At 42.9% G+C, this 23,195-nt stretch overlaps 1 protein-coding gene across 2 annotated transcripts in view; it reads right to left on the reverse strand.

Annotated features, from left to right (window-relative positions):
* LOC105471359 (exocyst complex component 4) overlaps positions 1–23,195 on the reverse strand; it is an 822,236-nt gene that overhangs the window by 145,025 nt on the left and 654,016 nt on the right. For both annotated transcript variants that reach the window (XM_011723811.2, XM_011723812.2), the window contains exon 13: positions 4,070–4,225. In XM_011723811.2, the coding sequence (XP_011722113.2) occupies positions 4,070–4,225 (156 nt within the window). The remainder of the gene's footprint in view (positions 1–4,069; positions 4,226–23,195) is intronic.

Genomic DNA, 23,195 nt, shown 5'->3' on the forward strand with positions numbered 1-23,195 from the left:
TATTTCTTGATCTGAGGATTGGTTACGAAAGAGAAAAGTGTAAAAATTGGCACAGTTGTGACTTTGATATGTGCACCTTCTCACATATTTATTATGCTTCATTAAAAGTATGTATATATAATAAATAGATATCCAATAAAAAGCAAACTACAGGTAATGCAAGAAGAGATGAAAACTCTAAGAAAGAATCAAGAGGAAATGTTAGAAATAAAAAACACTGGGTAACAAAAATGAAGAATGCCTCCAATGGGCTCAGCAATAGACTGGATATGGCCAAGGAAAGAACTGGAGACATTGAAGAAATGTCAATAGAAACCTTCAAAACTGAGCCAGAAAGAGAAAAGAAGAACAAAACAACAGAATATCTAAGAACTCTGAGACAGTTAAAAAACATGTGATCCAAGAACTATAAGACAGTTTAAAAAGGTATAACATATGCATAATGGGAATATCAGAAGGAGAAGAAAGAGAAAAAGGAACAGAAGAAATATTTGAAGCAAGAGTAACTGAAAATTACCCCAAATCAATTAAAGATACCAAACCACAGATTCAGGAGGCTCAGAAAGCACCAAGCAGGATATACACCATAAATTCTACACTTTGGCATATCATATTCAAAGTACACAAAATCAAAGACGAAGAAAATCTTTAAAGAAACCAGAGGCAGAAAAAACCTATAGAGGAACAAGGGCAAGAATTATATCAGATTTCTCTTCAGAAATCATGCAGGCAAGAAGAGAGTGGAATGAAATATTTAATTGTTAAAACAAAACAACAACAACAATCAATTGTGATGTTTAATTTTATATGTCAACTTGACTGGGCTAAGAGATGCTCAGATAACTGGTATAACATTTCTGGTGTGTCTGTGAGGGTGTTTCTAGAAGAGATTAGCATTTTAATCAGTAGACTTAGTAAAGAAGATCCTCCCCCACCAACATGGATGGGTATCATCCAATCCACTGAGGGCCTGGATAGAACAGAAAGGTGGAGATGGGTGAAGTCCTTCTCTGCATGCTAGAGCAGGACATCCATTTTCTCTTGTCCTCATACACTGAAGCTCCTGGTTCTCAGGCCTTCAGACTCCATGACTTACACTAGCCCCACCCTCCACCCCTGTTCTCAGGTCTTTGGACTTGGAATAAATTACACCACTGACTTTCCTTGTTCTCCAGCTTGCAAATGGTGGATGGTGGAACTTCTTGGCCTCATAATTTAATGAGCTAATTCCTATAATCAGTCAATCAATCTATCTGTCTATCCATTCCTCCATCCTATTAGGTCTGTTTCTTTGCAAAACCTTGACTAATACATCAGTCTAGATTTCTGTACCCAGTGAAATTATCCTTTCAGTGAAGAAAAAATAAACACTTTCTCAGACAAATAAGAACTGAAGGAATTTGCTGCCAGTAGATCTGTCTTGCAAGAAATGTCAAAAGTTCTTCAGAGAGAAGAAAATTGATACAGATCAGAAACCTGGATCTACACTGAGAAAGGAGGAGCATTAGGGAAGGAATAAACAAAGGTAAAAATAAACCTTTCTAATTCTTACTTGTAGTGTATAGTGTAGTGTATAGTGGTACAGTGTTATTGAAAGCAGACTTGGATTAGTTATAAATGTATACTACGAATGCAAGAAGTAAAAAAAGAAGTATAACTAATATGGTAAAAGACAAGAAAAATGGGATCATATAAAATAATTAAAACAAGAGAAAACAGAAAAGCACAATTCACAAAAAAATATGTAGGACTTAATTAAAAGTTCTCCTCTGCAAAAGACACCGTGAAGAGAATGAAAAGGCAAACCACAGGCTGGGAGAAAATCTTTGCAAAATACTTATCAGATAAAGGACTGCTACCCAAAATATACAAATAACTCTTAAAACTGGACAAGAATATCCATAACCCAATTAAAAAGTAGGCAAAAGATCTGAATAAACACTTCACCAAAGATATACAGACAGCAAATAGCATATGAAAAGATGTTCAACATCATGTCATTAGGAAATTGCTAATTAATACAATGAGATATCACTAGACATTCATAAGAATGGCTAAAATCCAAAACACTGACAGCATCAAATGTTGACAAGGATGTGGAGAAACAGGAGCTCTTGTTCCTTGCTGTTAGGAATGTCAAATGATACAACCACTTCGGAATACATTTTGGCAGTTTCTTATACAACTAAACATACTTTACCCTTATGATCCAGCAATCACAATCTTTGGTATTTACTCAAATGAGTTAAAAACTTGCATCCACACACAAACCAGTACACAAATTATTTACAGCACCTTTGTTCATAATTGCCAAAACTTGAAAGCAACTAAGATATCCTTCAATAGATGAGTGAATAAAGTAGTACATCTATGAAATGGAACATAATTCAGAGTTAAAAAGAAATGAGCAATAATACCATAAAAAAACATAGAGGAAACTTAAATGCATATTGCTAAGCAAAAGGAGTCATTCCCAAGAGGAAACATGCTGTATGATTTCAACTGTATAACGTTCTGCAAAAGACGAAACTATGGAGGTAATAAAAAGATCAGTGGTTGCCAGGGGTTCAGGGTGTCGAGGGAGGGAGGGATGAATAGGAGAACACAGGAAGTTTTTAGGGCAGCAAAATTATTATTCTGCATAATACTATAATGGTGGATGTATTCCTTATACATGTGTCAAAACACATATATTTAGAATATGAAGAATGATCCTTAATGTAAACTACAGACTTTAGTCATTAATATTGTATCAGTATTAGCTCATCAATTATAACAAATATACCACATGAATGCAAGATGTTAAAAACAGAGGAAATGGTTGGTGGAGGTGTAAGGGGATCTATGGCAACTCTGTACTTTTTGTCCAAGTTTTTCTGTAAACCTAAAATTGCTCCTTCAAAAAATGAAGGTGGTGAGAGAGAGAGTTTTCTTATATAATTAACTAGCTAACAAGTTTCTTTCAGATACTGTGAAAAATAAGGAAGAAAAACATAAACAGGAAGAATTTAGGTTAAATTACACATGCACTTTTGCGTGTCATGGTTTTGAAAAAGTTTAACATGACGCTATAGAAAATTTTCATATTAAAATGTTGGTAAAAATATGACACTACAGTGTATGATTATAGGTTAACTTTGTGAGCAGTAAAGATTTGTCTACAGTTAAACAGTTTGAGAGAGAGAGAGAAAGACAAGAACACAGTTCTGTGATGAATTAAAACATGGGCCATTACTCCTTTTATTCCTCTTCTAGTCTTTGTTTCCTTAAAATGCTTTTATTTTATTTTTACCACTTATTCAATTCACTTAGGCAAAAGAAAATAATATTAAACCTAACTTTGATGTGACAAAGTATTACCACCATTGTTTTTCTACTTTACACAGCTCTAAAGTGACAGAGGTGAAAATGTTTCACTGTGGCAAGCCAGCCATATGGAAATGAGTAGCTTCATCAAATGAGGCCACATTTTCATGGCTAAGTAAATAATTTAAATTGAACAAAGGCAAATGTTGAGTGACAAAGTTAAAAGAAAGACTCTACTTTTGTTAAAACACAGAAAACAATCACAGATGATACAAAGTACGTGAACACACACACAGGAAGCACATTTGTGTTTTCCAGAAAGCCCAACAAACAGTTTTATGGACTGAAGAACATGTTAAGAACAATCATAACATATTCTGTATGGACACAAATTTATCTTACTCTCATGTTTGAAAGGGTATGGCCCATATGGGGGCGATAAACAGCTTTGCTGAATGAATGAATGAATGAATTCTATTTTTCCTCTAAGAGGAAAGAAGAACCTATAAATTAAGAGATATTTTAACCCAATTTAGCAATGTTCCAAATTTGACTCACATTAATGTTTTTCCTTCTGAAGTTTTGAGCTCAAGGCACACTTGCATGGGAAATGAGGTGAGGCAGGAGGAAAATAGATTTTACTAAGTTCAAGTAATTGCTGTTTGATTTTTAGAATTGGCCGAAATCTCATGTAAGAAAAGATTGGTTAAACAGATGTGCTTCCTCCCCATGTTTAGTACAACTTAGAAAATGGACCCTTTACCTTATGAAATCTTCTTCCTCCTCTCTTTTTGGCCTCAGCTGTTTGGGTTGAGCCATATTCATCCAGTTTGGTAGAGATTTCAAGAGTCTGCTGATATCATCATCTTTTGCCCAGGATGCACTGATAACAAGTTTTTCTTCTGACTGGACAATACCCCTAAACACAGCCAATAGAAAAGAGACACTGTAGCATGATGCCTGGTATTCAGTTAGTATTTCCATCTACCTTTGCTGCAAAAAAGAGATCACACTCATCTCTCTTTTGAACATAATCCATTATCTAAGTTGGAGTCCGTGATACCCATTAATAAGTCACATTACTGGGAAACAGCATTTCTAGATTTCATTCTTAGTTTCTTAGTTCTTGAGTAATTGTGACAGTTGAAAACACTAACTAGGTCCTCTTACTGTATTTGATCCCTTAGGATAAATAAAAGTGTATGGTACGTTTTGGGGGAATCTTTTAAGAAACAGTGGGATCTTTGAATAAAAAGTGGGATAACCATGTTAAACAATGCTATTAAGTGACAACATAACTAGTACCTGAAAGGTGACAGAAGTGTTACAAAAGGTTGTACTCTGACTTCTTGGTTTAAATTATCAATTAGTTCTAGTTGAGGGTATTGTTTGAATTATGGACGCCCCTCTCTTCACAGCCAATCTACCATCATTAAGAAACCCTGAGCCCCAGATGTCAGGCAGAAAAAGCCTTTGATTGCTGCCATCTCCAGCGGGCTCTGACTAGTGACCTAGAGCTGACAGGCTTCAAGTCTTTTAATAGGGCCCAGGGGTTAGCTATTAACACTGCTCTTACCAGAATGTTACCTGTAAATTCATCTTAAATGTTCAAGTTCAATTTAATTAAAAAGCTTTTCTTTCTGTTCAACATTTGTCACTATAACTAATTTTAATGATCTAAATATCCTCGTCAGCAATACTAGGTGACAGAAGTGACAGAGTCTCTGAGACTGACCAAGACTCCAGGAGATTGCCCTCATCATAGGCAGGAATCTCTTTTGGTACTGGGGGACATTCTGCACTTCCAAATACACAATATATATGGCATGTATGTATGATACCTCCTTGACCCAGCAGAGAATTAATGTTTGTAGACAAAAGAAGGTGGAGCCTGGGCCAGATGCAGTGGCTCACATCTATGACTGCAGCACTTTGGCAGGCTGAGGCAGGAGGACTGCTTGAGGCCAGCAGTTCAAGACTGGCCTGGGCAACATAGATTGACCCTCTCTACAATACAAAAACAAAAACAAAAAGCTGAAGCCTACAAACCTTGATTCATGACAGATTGACTTAAGTTAACATAGTTTCGTGTTGTAGGGCAGGGGTCCCTAAGCCCTGGGGCACAGACTGGTCCTGGTCCGTGGCCTGTTAAGACCTGGGCGGCACAGCAGGAGGTAAGCAGCAGGCCAGTGAGCATTACTACCTAAGCTCCCCTCCCGCCAGATCAGCGGAGGCATCAGAGTCTCATAGGAGTGCAAATTCTATTGTGAACTGCACATGCGAGGGATCTAGATCACATGCTCCTTACGAGAAACTAATGTCTTATCATCTGAGGTGGAACAGTTACATCTCGAAACCATCCCATCCCCTTTTCTCCCCCCAAACCCCACCCCAGTCCCTGGTGACAAAAAGGTTGGGGAACACTGTTGTAGGGAGCAATATTACCCTGGTTCTTTTAAAATAACTGGAATAAATAAGACAGCTCTTTATTTGCTCTCTTATTCTAAAGTTTTGAGCTCAAGGCACACTTGCATGGGAAATTAGGTGAGGCAGGAGGAAAACAGATTCTAGAATTCTTTTAATTCACTATAAGCAAACGTTTTCTCATAGTAACCATGGTCAGAGACACAAAAATTGGATTACAGAAACTTCTTCCCTCCAATCTCTCAAATTACTTTCTTACTGCTATTTTCTATTCCCTCTTTTGTTATTTCCTTGCATCTTTTCTGCAATATTTATGGACTAATCCAACAATTTAACTTTTACCATCTTACACTCGCACTGCTAGGTGCAATCTTACAGCGTGGTACCACCTCAGATATGAGATTCTGTTGCAGGTGTACCCTCAATGTTCTCTGACTTCTTTATACCTGTCTCTGATCAGGCTCATCTCCCCATTTATCTTAGTAGCTATTTCTTTAAAAAACATTTGCCCTTTCTGTATCTGCTCATTGCTTATTCCCCCATATCCTCCTTATCTGACAGAGAAAGGAAGGGATCTACTTACATACTTTCAAATATTTGACCTCCTATCCCAAACAAAGATATGTTCAAATCTGTTTCACCCTCATTCATTTCCAGTAATTCCTCTACTTAGGCTCTTGGGGATCTTTTTTCCCCGACCTATCTCCCCTTTTTCCTGTATTTTTACTCTTTCCATTATATAGTCCCTAATCCTCTGTTATTTTAAAAATGACTGGATGAGCCGGGCACGGTGGCTCAAGCCTGTAATCCCAGCACTTTGGGAGGCTGAGACGGGCGGATCACAAGGTCAGGAGATCGAGACCATCCTGGCTAACACGGTGAAACCCCGTCTCTACTAAAAAATACAAAAAACTAGCCGGGCGAGGTGGCGGGCGCCTGTGGTCCCAGCTACTCCGGAGGCTGAGGCAGGAGAATGGCGTAAACCCGGGAGGCAGAGCTTGCAGTGAGCTGAGATCCGGCCACTGCACTCCAGCCTGGGCGACAGAGCCAGACTCAGTCTCAAAAAAAAAAAAAAAAAAAAAAAAAAAAATGACTGGATGAATGAATTTCTTCTCTGCATTCCTCTCTAACAAAGCTGCTCCCTCTCCTTCAAAGGCATTCATCAAAGGAGCAGCCTGCACTAATTGACTTCCCTGCCTCACCTCTCATTCATGAAATCTCTCTCCAAGGTCTACTTTATGACGTAACCCATCTACTGCTTTTTGAAAAATTTTTAGTTATTATATTTTTCATTTCTAGATTTTCTATTTGCCTCTTTTACAAATCTACTGGCTTTTCCCTCCCACACTGCCCTGTTCTTGCATCATGGAAACTGCCCTTTTCTTTATCTCCTTGAATGTTTTAGAAAACAACAATTTTAAGTTCCTTTTATGAAGTGGCTTTATATTCTTTATATTCTTTGGTAGTTCTTATAGATGTCAAGTGTCCTGTTTGTTGCATTTGCCTTCTTTTCTAATGATGCTGCATTTCCTCATGTGGTCTACTACTTGCGTCTGGAAGCTCTACTTCAGTGCGACATCCTCTTTAGGACTCTTGCATTTGCCCTGAATTTTCAAGATATCACTGTGAGGTAGTCTGCATTTCCCTCCTCTGGGTCCTTTGAGTTTCACTGGTTCCAAACAGGGTTTTAATTTTTTTTGCCTTTTTTTATTTTTTACTTTTGGCTTAAGGCTTTTTCGCCCTATGTAGGTAGTACAGATTGAGGTTCTTACTCGCACATATCACATGAAGTGTGGGATTCTGATTTCTTTTAGGGGCTACTTTTCTACTCTAGGTTGGGTAGCTCCTTCTTAAGTCCCAAGTTTTCTTGGTTCCATTCATGAATGAACTAAGAAATACGAATGAAACAGTTATTTGCATAACTTCTGCACGGATAAAGCTCCCTCACTGCTTGGAGGATGTCAAGATGCTAGCCTCTATTTGACCTCTAAATGTGGTCCTGAAACCTTTGTAGCCCACTCAACTTCCACATTTGTCTGTTTCTGGCTTTTAATTCCTCTTTCATTCATGGCATCTGGAGAATTCTCTTTCATCTGTCTGAGTTTGGTTACATATTTAAAATGCTTTTAAAGTTATAATTTTTTAATCCAGAATTTCTACAAGTTAGAAACAAGAAAAGGGCTTTTTAAATCTATTCGTACCAAACTTTTGACAGGAAATCAAAATCCAGTCTTAAATCAACTGCAATCAGGGTTCTAGAACCATTATTCCATTGAAATTGCTCTGCCAACCCACGAGCACTTTTTATTTTATTCTTTGTACTCTTTGACTGTTCTAAAGCATCCAACACTTTTGATTACTCTCTTCTTGAAATATTACTCTTTTGCTTTCCATATCATGTTCTTTACCTACCATCCTAACCTTTCTTAGCCAGACTGATGGCTCTTTTTCTCCATCCGTACTTCAAATGCTGTGTTCCAAAGAATTCTGTATCGCCCACTTGGGCAGTCATCTTCTTGCCCAACTTGAACCACCTATATTCTGATGACTCTGAAATTATTATCTCTAGGGTGGCCCTCTCTTCTAAGTTTCCAGTCTGCATATCCAAAGGCTTACTGTAGAACTCTACTTGAAAGTTCCATCCACATTTCAAGTTAAAATGAGTCAACAGGAACTCAATTTACTAACTACTTCTCTCTCTCTCCCACTGAGCATCTAATGTGCCCTATTCAAGCCATCCTGTTATTCAAGTCAGGAACGAACGCAGAGTCATCCTAATTACCCAGTCACCACATCCTGCCAATTCCACCGCCTTAATATCTTAATAAATATGTCATTTCCTGTCCAGATTCACTGCTATTAACCTATATTTTAACCCTCATCTGTTTTCACCTGGACTTGGCAATAACCTTGTAACTGGGCTTCTCGCCTGCAGCTACAAGACCATCAGTTCACTCACCACATCAGTCAGAAGAGTCATTTTTCTAAACTACAAATCCAATCATGTTATAACCCTTCCTACAAGTCTTCAGTGACTTCTAATTCCAGGTAAGACCAAGGCTAGACTTAGCAAGCCATGAACATCTATCTTTTCAGCTTCATCTCCTGCTATTCCTTTTCTCCTTTGTGTCTGTTCACTATTCCTAGCCAACCCCTTGCCTATGCTGGTTGAACATATTACCCATAATGAGTATTCCAAAGTTTTCCAAATGGGATCTATTATTTCCTGCTTCTGTGTATCATCTCTGCCTAGAAAGCCTTTTTCTCATCCTCCTTGTTTGCCTCTACTTGTCAAGCATTGCCCCAGTTCCTCCCTTGGTACATCTGAGTCCTCTTTTTTTGTGCCTCACCACCCCCATACCAGAGGTTTTCAATCTCGACTAAACATTAGAATCACTTGGGGAAGCTATTTTAAAAACCAGATGCCCAAGCCATACCCAAGACCAAGTAAATCACAATCTCTTGGCTGTGGGACCCAGGCAACAGAAATTTTTATAGTTTCCCATGTGATTTAAATGTGCACTCAAGGGCCATAACCTTTGCGTTTGCCAACCTCTATTTTAACTGGTCCTTCTACACTTTTTTGCAAGCTGGAATCCCACACTGGATGATGAGTTCTCCGAGGGCAATGAGTTCTCTGAGGGCAGAGCTGATTTCTTATTAGTTTTTGTGTCCCTAGTGCCTAGCACAATACCTGGTATATGGAAGGCATATAAGAACTGAAATACAGATAAAAATAAGCCCTCTTCAATTTCAAAAGTCGAGATAACTTATTGCACTAAAAGCATCTTAATGGTTTCAGTTTTCTTCTCTGCACTAAACAACTTTGATGAGCTGTCAAGTCATTTGGCATTTAACCAAATCACAGATCACTCTGTGCCATGCCCTTCTCCATGCCTCTCTGGATTCAATGCAAATCAGGATAATGAATACAGGTGTGTCCCCCTCTGAAAAATTCCAACATAAAATAGTCCTGACTCGTAAAACAAATGAACCAAGGAGAGATTATTAACAAGCCTTTCCCGTCTACGCTACTTATTCCTAGGTGGCCTATTATTGGAAAGTCTCCTCAAAAACTCACTTTCTCTGTGAAGAATTTGTTGACTATGTCAGCCTACAATGATCTGTCCCTTTGGAAACAAAACAAACAAAACCCCTCCTTTTACACTTATCCATAACTTCCCAGTTAGCACTCTGTCTGATACAATGGGGTGGGCAAACCATGAGCTGCGGGCCACCCTACCCATCGGTGGTCTTTGTATGTCCTGTAGGTTAACAGTGGTGTTGGCATTTTAAAATGGTTTTTAAAAAACTAAAAGAACAATATTTTGTGACATGTGGAAATTATATAAAATTTCAATTTCACCATTCATATCTAGAAAGAATCTTGGCTGTGTGAGATTTCACTGTTCATATCCAGAGAGAATCTTGGCTATATGGCTCAATTCCTCTTAGACCCACACTACAGGTCAAATTCTGTTTCACAGAGTGAGAAGCCCAAGCCCAACTCATTTTGTCAACATCTACGTCTTTGAGCCCATCCGTGCTGGCCTGTATCTGCCCTCAGGTTCAGGAAATAGTCGGAGCTGTAGGTGTAAGATGGTATTGTACATTTTGAAGGGCTAGAATTTTCCATTTTAGCATTAGCTGAACTAAAAAAATTAGGTTAGGTTGGAGGACATTAAAGGTACCCACATTATTTACTTACATGTTTTCAAAGGACTGGATTAATTCAGTAATTCAAGATTATGTTATCTCTAATATGCATCGATCCCATTTTATTAAAAAATGGTCATCCCAATGAATGAAAATGCTACTAACATACTGCCCTCAACAATATATATATTAGTACATACTAGAACGAACATCAATCCCCAAAGTAATCCCAAATATTCTAATTTGAAATACTGGCATTGATCAGCAATATACAATTACCGTAAAGAAAATTTTTCACTCAAGTGGCAAGTCCACCCTGACTAATTGCATTTATTTGTTTTTGATTTTCTGATAAATCAGATCATGTGGGTTACAGAAGTCCAGGACATATCCAAATAGCCTCAAAAAAGAAGAGCTATACCTCCAACAATTATTCCATAGGAGAAGCAAGGTTAATCATCCCTACCAGAACCATAATGTACTCATTAATTCACAGCTCAATGGGCCACAGACACAGCCATCTGTGTAACTATTTGTATCTGTTCCCAAGAGGAGGAGGAAAATAGGTGTACCTTTTGGTACAGGTGATGAGGCTGCCAAGAGAAAGGTCCACCCTCGAGATACGGCTGAGTGAATTTCATTCAGAAAACATCTGCTGGTGTCGCCTGGCTCTGATGTGTACCGCTTCCTCTCTGGAACAGTTGGGAAGTGCGAGTGTGCATGGTCCCTGGACACAGCTGGGGTGCTGAGTCTTTCATTAGGTAAACAACCAGGGGCAGGTGGGGCTAATTGGATTCAACTGTTTGGTGACAGCCAAGGCATGATGTTTACTTTCCCAGACTGAATCTTTCAAGATACTTCAAAAACTAGGAGCCAAGCTCAACAAATGAACCCTGGACAAGGCTGGTCCAAATTAAAGTGCCGTCGTCCAGTTTAGACTGTGAATAACTGGACCTGCAGCAGATGAAACCGCAGTGAAATGTCTGGCAGCACAAGTGATAATGATAATTAGGGATGCAAAGATAATAGTATTGTGCTGCCAAATAAAACAAAACGAACACAAAACCAAAACCAAAAAGTCAGTTAAGATGGAGCAGGATACATAGGAAAAGAGGAGAGGAACATCAGAACATCTTTGACACCATACTCAATGCTGGTCAGAGAGCTTTATGATAATGTATATGTCCACCTGAGAATGACAACTTCTGATAACTCTGGAGGGCGCCCATGGAAAACAGAAACCATCCAAGGGGACCTAGGGAAAAAAGCTTTGGAATGACAGTTTACAGAAGGTAACTCTTGGGGATAATTTAATAACAACCTTTAAACAGACAAGTTCTCATATGAAGGGTCATAGCTGATACTTAAAAGATCAAGAAGAAAAAAATTATACTGTAACACAGGTAGTGGACCAAGAATTCATATAAAATCTGTATCAGGTGGGCGCAGTGGTTCACGCCTCTAATTCCAGCACTTTGGGAGGCCGAGATGGGTGGATCACCTGAGGTCAGGAGTTTAAGACCAGCCTGGCCAACGTGGTGAAACCCTGTCTCTACTAAAAACACAAAATTAGCTGGGTGTGGTGGCACTGTGATCCCAGTTACTTGGGAGGCTGAGGCAGGAGAATTGCTTGAACCTGGGAGGTGGAGGTTGCAGAGAGCCAAGATTCACGCTATTGCATTCCAGCCAGGGCAACAAGAGCAAAATTCCTCAAAAAAAAAAAAAAAAAAAAAAAAGGAACTGTCTCAACCGTCAATGTTCAGATTTTTCTCATAATAAAGCAAATTTAAATATAGTCTGTGTTTGAATATCATTAAGATCTTTATAAGCAGATCTCAGATCAGATAACTCCCTGTTTAAACTTTGCATGTCTTCCCATTTAACTGAGAATAAAATTCAAATTCTCTAGTCTCAAGATCCTTTATTAATGGTTCTTAATCCTGACTGCACATGAAAACACCTGGGAAGCATTTTAAAAATACATCAATTCACAGTCTGAAGTGGGGCTCAGTCTGGATATGTTTTCATCTCCCATGTGATTCTCATGTGCAGTCAGAAATGATCCAAATGATCCGACCCCTGTACCTGTCTAACGTCACTCAGTATTCATTCTCTTTGCTCACTAACCTGAATTCATGCTACTTCCCATCTTCGGACTTGCTCCTTTCTCCACCTGGAGTTTTCTTCCCCACATTTCCACATGGCTCCTTCTCATCCTTCAGAACTGAGCTCAAACACCGTATCCTCCACGACGGCTTCCCTGATCTTACTCCTCACTTGAACTTCTTGTTTTATTTAATCACATCATCCTTATTAATGAGAAATTTATTGTTTATTTCCACTTGATTATTATCTAGCTCCCTCCATTAAGGTGTAAAATCCACAAAAGCAAGGACCTTACCTAGTCAATTCACTTCTCTACCTTTAGCCCTAGAATAATGCTGGCTCCCAGAAGTGCTCAATGAATGATTTTTGAATGAGTAACAGATTGAAGCAATGAATGATACAAGTGAAGCACCAAACACCAGGAAAACAACAAATGACCTAAAAATATCTTTCTGAACCACACACCGCATGTTCTCACTCATGAGTGGGAGTTGAACAATGAGAACACACGGACACAGGGAGGGGAACATCACACACTGAGGCCTGTTGTGGGTTGGGGGACTAGGGGAGGGATAGCATTAGGAGAAACACCTAATGTAGATGACAGGATGATGGGTGCAGTAAACCACCGTGGCACCGTGGTATACATTGTATACCGATGCAACAAACTTGCATGTTCTGCACCTGTAGCCCAGAACTTAAAGTACAATAATAGCTGGGCGCCGTGGCTCACGCCTGTAATCCCAGCACTTTGGGAGACCCAGACGGGTGGATCTCGAGATCAGGAGATGGAGACCATCCTGGCTAACACGGTGAAACCCCGTCTCTACTAACGGAACAAAAAAATTAGTCAGGCGTAGTGGTGGGCGCCTGTAGTCCCAGCTACTCTGGAGGCTGAGGCAGGAGAATGGCGTGAACCTGGGAGGCGGAGCTTGCAGTGAGCTGAGATCGCACTACTGCACTCCAGCCTGGATGACAGAGCGAGACTCCGTCTCAAAAAAAAAAAAACTTAAAGTATAATAATAAAATGAAAAAAACTTTCTTGTACCGTCCTATTATTGAATATCAACAATATCATCAATGAATTTAAAAGTAAATAATACAAAACAGCATCAAATGCAGCAACAATAAATAATCATATTGACTGACAATTTAGCCTTTACCATGAGCTGTGCATTCTTCTGAGCATTTGGCATATATTAACTTTTAATCCCCACAACCACCCTGTGTGGTAGGTACTAACATTACTTCCATTCTATAAGTGAAATACAGAGGCATAGAAGGTTGGGAACTTGATGGTGGTCAGCCAACTAGCAAGCTAGAACCTGAACTGAACCAGACCCGCTGTTCTGCAGTCTGTTTTCCTAGTTATTACACTGTCTCTCTAAAGCATTGGAAACATTTTTCAGGTTTCCTGTTTCCTCTTTAATTCCATTGCCTCTCCTTTGGGCTGAAGACTGAGATAGAGCTAGTGCTTTTCACACACATACTACCACTTCATGCTCTGCGGCCTTTGCCACGTTATTAACTTTTCTGAACCTCTGTTTCCTCATCTGAAAGGCAGAGAGAATCTAATTTAACAGAATTGTTGCGACTGACTAGATGAGCTATGACTATAAAGTCCCTGGCACAGAGACTATGTATTAATACTTTATTATTTATTTTCATTCCAGTCGAGGTCCTTGTTACTTTATGTCAAGGTCACTGCAACAGACTCCTATCTGATTATGGTAGACTTGGGTAGGAGAAATGAGGACTGGCTGCTTGCTAGAGAATTTGTAGGGCAACTGGTTAGGTGGGTAGCATCTGTATTTGGTCAGAAGGGCAGCTGATATGTACTGGAAAGGATGAGTGAAGGGATTCACTTGATCAAAAACAAAGAGTGCAAGCCCCATACAGAGACACCATGCAAGATATTGCAGACAGGTGTGTAGAAAATGACATAATAAATTACTTCTGGAAGCTAAGAGTTCAGACCAGTGATTTCTTGATTTCTCTCTCTCTCTCTTTCTTTTTTTTTTGACCAAGTCTCACTCTGCACCCAGGCTGGAGTGCAGTGGCATGATCTCGGCTCACTGTAACCTCTGTCTCCCAGGTTTGAGTGATTCTCTTACCTCAGCCTCCTGAATAGCTGGGATTACAGGCACCCGCCACCATGCCCAGCTAATTTTTGCATTTTTAGTAGAGACAGTGTTTCACCATGTTGGCCAGGCTGGTCTCGAACCCCTGACCTCAGGTGATCCACCCACCTCGGCCTCCCAAAGTGCTGAGGTTACAGGCGTGAGCCACCGTGCCTGGCCCAGACCAGTGATTTCTAACCAGTAACACATGAGAATCACTTTGAGGATGTTTTTAAACTAAACTTGCCCAGGTCTAACTCTCAGTCGGCCTAGTATGGAGAACCCAAGATGTGTATTTTGAAATTTCCCTAAATAATTCTGTGTGAAGCTACAATTGAAAAACAATGTGTTTTTTTTTTTTTTAAAGAAAAACAGTTAAACCAATAACTAATGAAATAATATATTTTAAAAGTTTAAATTACAATACAATGGAATAAATACTAGTATAAAGTTTTGCATAATAAATTATAGGAGCACATAATAAAGGCTCATTTGCTGAATGCCCTCTATGAAACAGATACTGTATATAGGTCATAATGTTTTTGTAGCTATTTAATGTTTAATATAAATGAATATATATATCAGTGTTAGGAGACAACATAGCTTTGAGAGACAGGTCACAAGCTGGAGCTTGCAGAGCGTTTCCCTGGTGTATGCCCTTGGCTGTTCTGAGGTTCGAAGTTAAGTTAGATTGGCAAAAGCTCCAAGGCCAGCTCAAGGAGAGTCTCATTCCTATAGAACCCTGGCCTCTGGCTACATAGGAAACCTGAAGGGCTTCAGAAGCAACCAGAGCCCCTAGTGTCTAGTCTCTGCTATTGAGCACAGTGGGGCCAGTGAGATGGTAAAACACCACTTTGATCATGTCATCCTCCTTACCAAGACCTATGTGTCAGGCCTCTGAGCCCAAGCTAAGCCACCGCATCCCCTGTGACCTGCACGTATACGCCCAGATGGCCTGAAGTAACTGAAGAATCACAAAGGAAGTGAAAAATGGCCTGTTCCTACCTTAACTGAAGACATTCCACCACAAAAGAAGTGAAAATGCCGGTCCTTGCCTTAAGTCATGACATTACCTTGTGAAACTCCTTTTCCTGGCTCATCCTGGCTCAAAGAAGTTCCCCCACTGAGCACCTTGTGACTCCCCACTCCTGCCCGCCAGAGAACAATCCCTCTTTGACTGTAATTTTCCTTTACCTACCCAAATCCTATAAACAGCCCCATCCCCATCTCCCTTCACTGACTCTTTTCGGACTCAGCGCGCCTGCACCCAGGTGATTAAAAAGCTTTACCCCTCACACAAAGCCTGTTTGGTGGTCTCTTCACACAGACGCGCATGACACTACGATAGTACTCTTTTACCTAATACAGTGAAAGGACACAAAGATAGATGTGTACCCGCCCCCTACCCGCTACACCCTTGTTCTGCTCTCTAATCTTTGCACATACCAGATATTTCGTAAGTTCTGGAGTACCTGGTTTTCTGCACATACCAGAGATTTTGTTTTGCACATACCAGAGATTTTGTAAGTTCTGAGGCAAGGTCACAAGACGTGTTTAAGTAAGATAAACTCTTGCTGCCATAAACCTGCTCTCCTGCCTCAAAGTTTGAACCAAAATATCAGAAACGGCAGGAACCAATCATAGTTAGCCAAATCGCCTTGTTCAAACACTAGCCAATCATATATCTGATTTGTATAATAACTCTATGCCCACTTTTCTTAGACTATATAACATCGTTTGGAGCTGAGTGGGGGAGCTCTCCTGCCCGTCTCGTTTCACGAGCGAGGGAGAGTTCCAGGTTCGAACCTGTAATAAAGATCCTTGCTGCTTAGCTTTGACTCTGGACTCTGGTGGTCTTCTTCGGGGAATAAACGGTCTGGGCATAACAAATGGGGGCTCGTCCGGGATTTCCCCCAAGCCCACCAGACCCCCAAGTCAACGGATCTTAATCTGTAGGTAAGCCGGCTTTGTCACTGTCTCTGTCTTTGTCTCTGTCTGTCTCCCTGAAATTTCGCGAAATCCGTAATCTGTAATCTGTATTGGTCTGTTCTGTAAGTGGCACGGTCTTGGCGGACGCGCTAGAAGACAGCCACTCGGGACTGGTGGGAGACGTTCCCCAGTGCCCATCTGGGGGCCTCCATCCTTGGTTGCCCCGTCTGACTCAGGTCGGAAGTCCGACACGCGCTCGCGAATGCTCATCGTTATTACTGTCTGTCCGTTATTGTTAAGTGTTAAGTGTAAGCCCAAAACGAAACATAAAACCTTTTCTTCCCCTTCCAGGACCGGACCTGTCGGATACTCCCCTCTGCTTCACACTCATTTTCGTCCCCCCTTCTCTTTGTAGGAGCAGTCCAAAGATGGGCAACAACCAGAGCACGCCGCTCTCACTCCTTGTTACCAATTTTAAGGATGTGAAGGCTCGGGGGCGTAACTTAAGCGTAGAACTAAAGAAGGGAAAGCTAGTTACTTTCTGCCGTTCGGAGTGGCCCTCTTTCGGCGTAGGGTGGCCCTCCGAAGGAACTTTCTGCCTCTCTATTATTACTAAGGTAAAAACTAAGATTTTCCTGCCAGGGCAGTCAGGACATCCTGATCAAATTCCTTATATTCTAGTGTGGCAGGATCTTGTGGAAAACCCACCACCCTGGATAACTCCATTCATCCCTGAGCCCTGCAAAGTCCTAGTAACGCGACCTACAAGACAAAAGACTCCCTCTGCTCCCTCGGCCCCTGTGCTGCCGGACAGCCGGGACCCCCTAACGTTAGAACCCACATTTCCCCCACCATATCCGCACCTTATCCCGCAGGACCCAGTCCCCCAGGGTGGTGCTTCCGTAGAGGGAAACCGAGAAGCGGAAGCAGCCGAGAGCGAAAGTAACCTGGGGGGGCCGGCCGGCCGAACACGAGGCCGCGTACAGCGGGACCAAGCTTCCCGACTCCCTGACTCCACTGTAGCCCTGCCTCTCAGAGAAATAGGATCGCTCGATGATACCGGGCTCTCCCGTCTCATGTATTGGCCTTTTTCCACCAGTGATTTATACAACTGGAAGTCCCAAAATGCTCGGTTCTCAGATAATCCCAAAGATCTAACCTCGTTGTTAGACAGTGTCATGTTTACTCACCAGCCGACCTGGGATGACTGTCAACAGCTCCTCCGAATCCTGTTCACAACGGAGGAGCGGGAAAGAATCCAAGTTGAGGCCAGAAAACTGGTTCCAGGAGATGACGGCCAGCCAACTGCAAATCCTGACCTCATTAATGCGGCTTTCCCTTTGACCCGGCCCAGATGGGACTACAACACGGCAGAAGGTAGGGGACGACTGCTCATTTATCGCCAGACTCTAATGGCGGGTCTCCGGGCTGCAGCTCGCAAGCCCACCAATTTGGATAAAGTATATTCTGTGTTACAAGGTAAGACAGAAAGCCCCGCTGTGTATTTAGAGAGATTAATGGAAGCCTTCAGACAGTTTACTCCTATGGACCCGGAAGCACCAGAAAATCAGGCAGCGGTAGTAATGTCCTTTGTAAACCAGGCAACACCAGATATTAAAAGAAAACTCCAGAAATTAGAAGGTTTAGAGGGAAAGCAGATTCAGGACCTCCTTCAGATGGCCCAGCGAGTTTATAATAATAGGGATACTCCAGAAGAAAAACAGTTCAAGGCAACCAAAGAAATGACCAAAGTCTTAGTAGCAGCTTTCCCCCAGGCAGGAAATGGCCAAAACAGAAAGCAGAAAAAGCAAGGCCCTAGGCAAGGATTAGAAAAAGATCAGTGTGCTTATTGCAAGGAACGTGGCCACTGGATTAAAGACTGCCCAAAGAAACGGAGACCAGCTAACCCTACCTCCGTACTCGTTACCCAGGACTCTGACTAGGGAGGACGGGGTTCGGACCCCCTCCCCGAACCCAGGGTAACTTTGCAAGTGGAGGGGTCCCCCGTTCGCTTCTTGGTCGATACTGGGGCGGAACGCTCAGTCCTAACCAAACCAATTGGAAAAATGTCTAAGAAAACATCCTGGGTGCACGGGGCCACAGGCATCAAAAAATACCCCTGGACAACCCAGAGGACTGTAGACTTAGGAACGGGAAAGTCTCCCATTCCTTCCTAGTCATCCCAGAGAGCCCCTGCCCTCTACTAGGGAGGGACTTGCTGACAAAGATGGGGGCCCAAATCCACTTTGAGCCAGAAGGGCCCAAGATAACTGATTCCCAAAACAGGCCAATATCTATCCTGACTGTCACCTTAGAAGATGAGTACTGACTCCATCAAGAGCAAAAGCCCCCCGATCAGGGAATTGACTCTTGGCCCCAGCGTTTCCCTGAAGCGTGGGCAGAAACTGGGGGCTTGGGGCTAGCTAAACATCGACCTGCCATATTTGTGGAAGTTAAGCCAGGGACAGACCCGGTTCGGGTTCGGCAATATCCCATGCCCCTGGAGGCAAGAGAAGGAATTACGCCCCATATCCGCCGACTCCTAGACCAGGGAGTCCTACGGGCTTGCCACTCATCCTGGAATACTCCACTGTTACCTGTTCGTAAACCCAACAGTACGGACTACAGGCCAGTACAGGATTTAAGAGAAGTTAATAAAAGGGTCATGGACATACATCCCACTGTGCCCAATCCATACACCCTTCTGAGTGCCTTACATCCCAAAAAACAGTGGTATACCGTTCTTGATCTAAAAGACGCTTTCTTCAGCCTTCCTCTGGCTCCCAAAAGTCAAGAACTCTTTGCATTTCAATGGACGGATCCTGAGAGGGGCATCAACGGTCAGCTAACATGGACCAGACTGCCACAAAGGTTCAAGAACTCGCCAACCCTGTTCGATGAAGCCCTTCATGAAGATCTGGGTGAGTACCGGCGGCAACACCCTGAAATAACTCTTTTGCAATATGTTGATGATCTCTTAATAGCGGCCAGGTCCCCGGAAACTTGTGTTCAAGGGACTGAGGACCTCCTGAAGACTCTGGGGGAGCTAGGCTACCGAGCCTCAGCAACAAAGGCTCAGATCTGCAAGTCGGAGGTAACTTATCTGGGGTACCTATTAAAAGGGGGGCAATGCTGGCTAACCAAAGCCCGAAAGGAAACAGTCCTACGCATCCCTAGACCCCAGTCAACACGGCAAGTGAGAGAATTCCTGGGGTCGGCAGGGTTCTGTAGGTTATGGATACCCGGATTTGCTGAGTTAGCCAAGCCCCTATACCAGGCAACAAAGGAACGGCAGCCCTTCAATTGGACGGAAGAGGCTGAGCTGGCCTTTCAGCAAATCAAAACTGCCTTGTTATCAGCCCCCGCGCTGGGGCTCCCTGATGTCTCCAAGCCCTTCCACTTATACGTGGATGAAAGTAAGGGTGTTGCAAAAGCCGTGTTAACACAGTACCTAGGCCCCTGGCAGAGGCCAGTTGCCTATTTGTCAAAAAAATTAGATTCAGTGGCTGCTGGCTGGCCACCCTGCCTCCGGATAATCGCGGCGACCGCCCTAATGGTCCGAGACGCTGATAAACTTATCATGGGGCAAGAGTTGCGCGTTATAACCCCGCATGCCATTGAAGGCGTCCTCCGGCAGCCGCCGGACCGATGGATGAGTAACGCCCGGCTCACCCACTATCAAGGACTGCTGTTAAACCCCCTCAGAATAACTTTTCTGCCCCCAACCTCTTTAAACCCTGCTTCACTGCTGCCAAATCCAGACTTGGATGCCCCGTCCCATGAGTGCACTGAGATACTGGCTCAGGTGCATGGGGTGCGGGAGGACCTGCAAGATTGTCCGCTCCCCGACACAGAACTCACCTGGTTCACTGATGGCAGCAGCTATGTCCACCAAGGCCAGCGGTATGCAGGAGCGGCTGTAACGTCAGAGACTGAGGTAATCTGGGCGGAACCCTTGCCTCCAGGGACATCGGCCCAAAGAGCCGAACTGATAGCCCTTACACAGGCCCTCACCCTAGGGGCAGAGAAAAAACTAACAGTATACACGGATAGCCGCTATGCTTTCGCTACTGCGCACATACATGGGGCCATCTACAGAGAAAGGGGACTATTAACAGCCGAAGGCAAAGAAATAAAAAACAAGCAAGAGATCCTAGCTCTATTAACTGCTTTGTGGAAACCAAAGAAATTGGCTATCGTACATTGCCCTGGGCATCAGAAACCAACTACGCCAATTGCTCGAGGCAACTTCTTAGCCGACCAAACCGCAAGGAGCATAGCAAAAGCTCCCAGTCAGCTCCTCGCGCTCCAGCTCCCTGATCCTGGCCCGCGAAATTTGCCATGTTTTCCCGACTATACCGAACAGGATCGCGAATGGATGAACACGCTTCCCCTAAAACAGGTTAAAAATGGGTGGTGGACTGATATAAATGACCAAACCATCCTACCAGAAAAATTAGGACGGCAGGTGTTAGAACACATCCACCGGACAACCCACCTGGGTGCCCGGCAAATGATGGATTTAATCAGGCACGCCAAGTTTAGAATCAGGCGCATAGCTGAACTGGCCAGCGATGTCACAACAAATTGCAAAGCCTGCCAACTAAGCAACGCTTGCCCCCAAACCCAGACCACCGCAGGAATTAGGTGTAGAGGAACTAGGCCTGGTATCTATTGGGAAATAGACTTTACTGAGATAAAGCCTGGAAAATATGGGTATCAGTACTTACTTGTCTTTGTAGATACTTTTTCAGGATGGACAGAAGCGTTCCCAACTAAGAGAGAAACTGCTCAGGTTGTAGCAAAGAAAATTTTGGAAGAAATCCTCCCCAGGTATGGCTTTCCCGTCCAAATAAGGTCAGACAATGGACCAGCCTTCGTTGCTAAGGTAAGTCAGGATTTGGCTTCCATTCTGGGGGCAAATTGGAAATTACATTGTGCTTATAGGCCCCAAAGCTCAGGACAGGTAGAAAGGATGAATCGGACTCTGAAGGAGACCTTAACTAAATTGACCATGGAGACTGGCGTTAATTGGGTAGTACTTCTCCCCTACGCTCTGTTCCGGGCCCGAAATACCCCTTACAGACTAGGCCTCACACCATATGAAATCATGTATGGCAGACCCCCACCCCTGGTCCCCAGTCTAAAAGATGACTTACTCAAACCTGAAACTGATAATGTCTCTGAGCTCCTGTTCTCCTTACAAGCCTTACAGAAAATTCACCAGGAAATTTGGCCCAGACTACGAGAACTGTACGAGGCAGGACCTCCGCCGACGCCTCATCCGTTCCAGCCAGGAGACTGGGTCCTAGTCAAGCGCCACCGGCAAGAAACTCTTCAACCCAGGTGGAAAGGACCACTGCAAGTACTCCTGACTACTCCCACCGCTCTCAAAGTAGAAGGCATCGCTTCGTGGATCCACTACACACACGTCAAACCAGTGGACCCAACATCCGACCTTCTCGAGCCGTCTGGAGCACCGGTTACATAGACTGTAGACAAAGCTAAGAACAATCCCTTAAAGCTAACCCTGCGCCGTCATCCCCATAGCTGTAACCATGTCTAGCTTACCTATGCTTTTATGCCTTATGCATCTGACTCTCCTCACTGCTGCGCCGTCTAATCCCTATGTCTGGAGGTTCTGGCTCTATGAGAACAAAACTCACCCCGGGGAAACCCCCCAAGCGGGTAAACTGCTAGCTAGCGCAGACTGCCCCCCCTCAGGGTGTAATACTATAGTTTACCTCAATTTCACTAGGTTCCAGATTGCCCAACCAGCAATACCCATGATCTGTTTTGAATATGATCAAACTGAATATAATTGTAAAAATTATTGGTGGCACCAGAGTGCAGGTTGCCCATATAGCTACTGTAAGATGCACTCTGTCCGATACTGGAGAGAACGACAAGGGTGGTATTTTTACAAAACTGAGTCTCCCGTCACTTACACTTGGATAATTAGAGACCCATGGGACTCTCGGTGGACAACCCCACAACATGGGGGAGTATATTACTCATCAACTAGTACCTGGCCCAGTAGCCATTTATATCTGTGGAGAAGTCTAGTCCAGATTCAACCCTTAATCCACACACAAATCCACAGGCAAGAAACCAAGCTATCACAAGACTTGCAGCCCTTCTCCTGGCTAACTCTATTACGGGAAGGGCTAGCATTCGCCAACCTCACTGGTTTAGGCGACCTGTCCTCTTGCTTTATGTGTGCAACCCTAGGAAGACCACCATTAACGGCTGTTCCTCTATCCTCCCCTCCCACAAACTATACAGGTTTTAACTCATCGATAGTCACGATACCCGATGTGGCCCTGTACCGTGACCCATACCAAGAGAAATACCCCTATTGTTATTCGGCATTTAGCAACAGCCTCTGTAACCAATTGGCTACATACCCTAATAGTCCCATATATGCTCCCCCTGGTGTGTTCTTCTGGTGTAATATGACTCTGTTAAAAACTCTGTCCAAAAGCATCTCTGACGGACAGTTGTGTATCCCTGTTACCCTAGTTCCCCGACTGACACTGCTAACCCCGGCAGAGTTCATAGGCTGGGCAGGGACCGCCCCAACTAAAACTGCGCGACATAGACGAGCAGTTTTTCTACCACTAATTGCCGGAATATCCTTAACGACCTCTGTCG

This window comes from Macaca nemestrina, chromosome 4 (genome assembly GCF_043159975.1).
Source record: "Macaca nemestrina isolate mMacNem1 chromosome 4, mMacNem.hap1, whole genome shotgun sequence".
Classification (NCBI taxonomy): domain Eukaryota; kingdom Metazoa; phylum Chordata; class Mammalia; order Primates; family Cercopithecidae; genus Macaca; species Macaca nemestrina.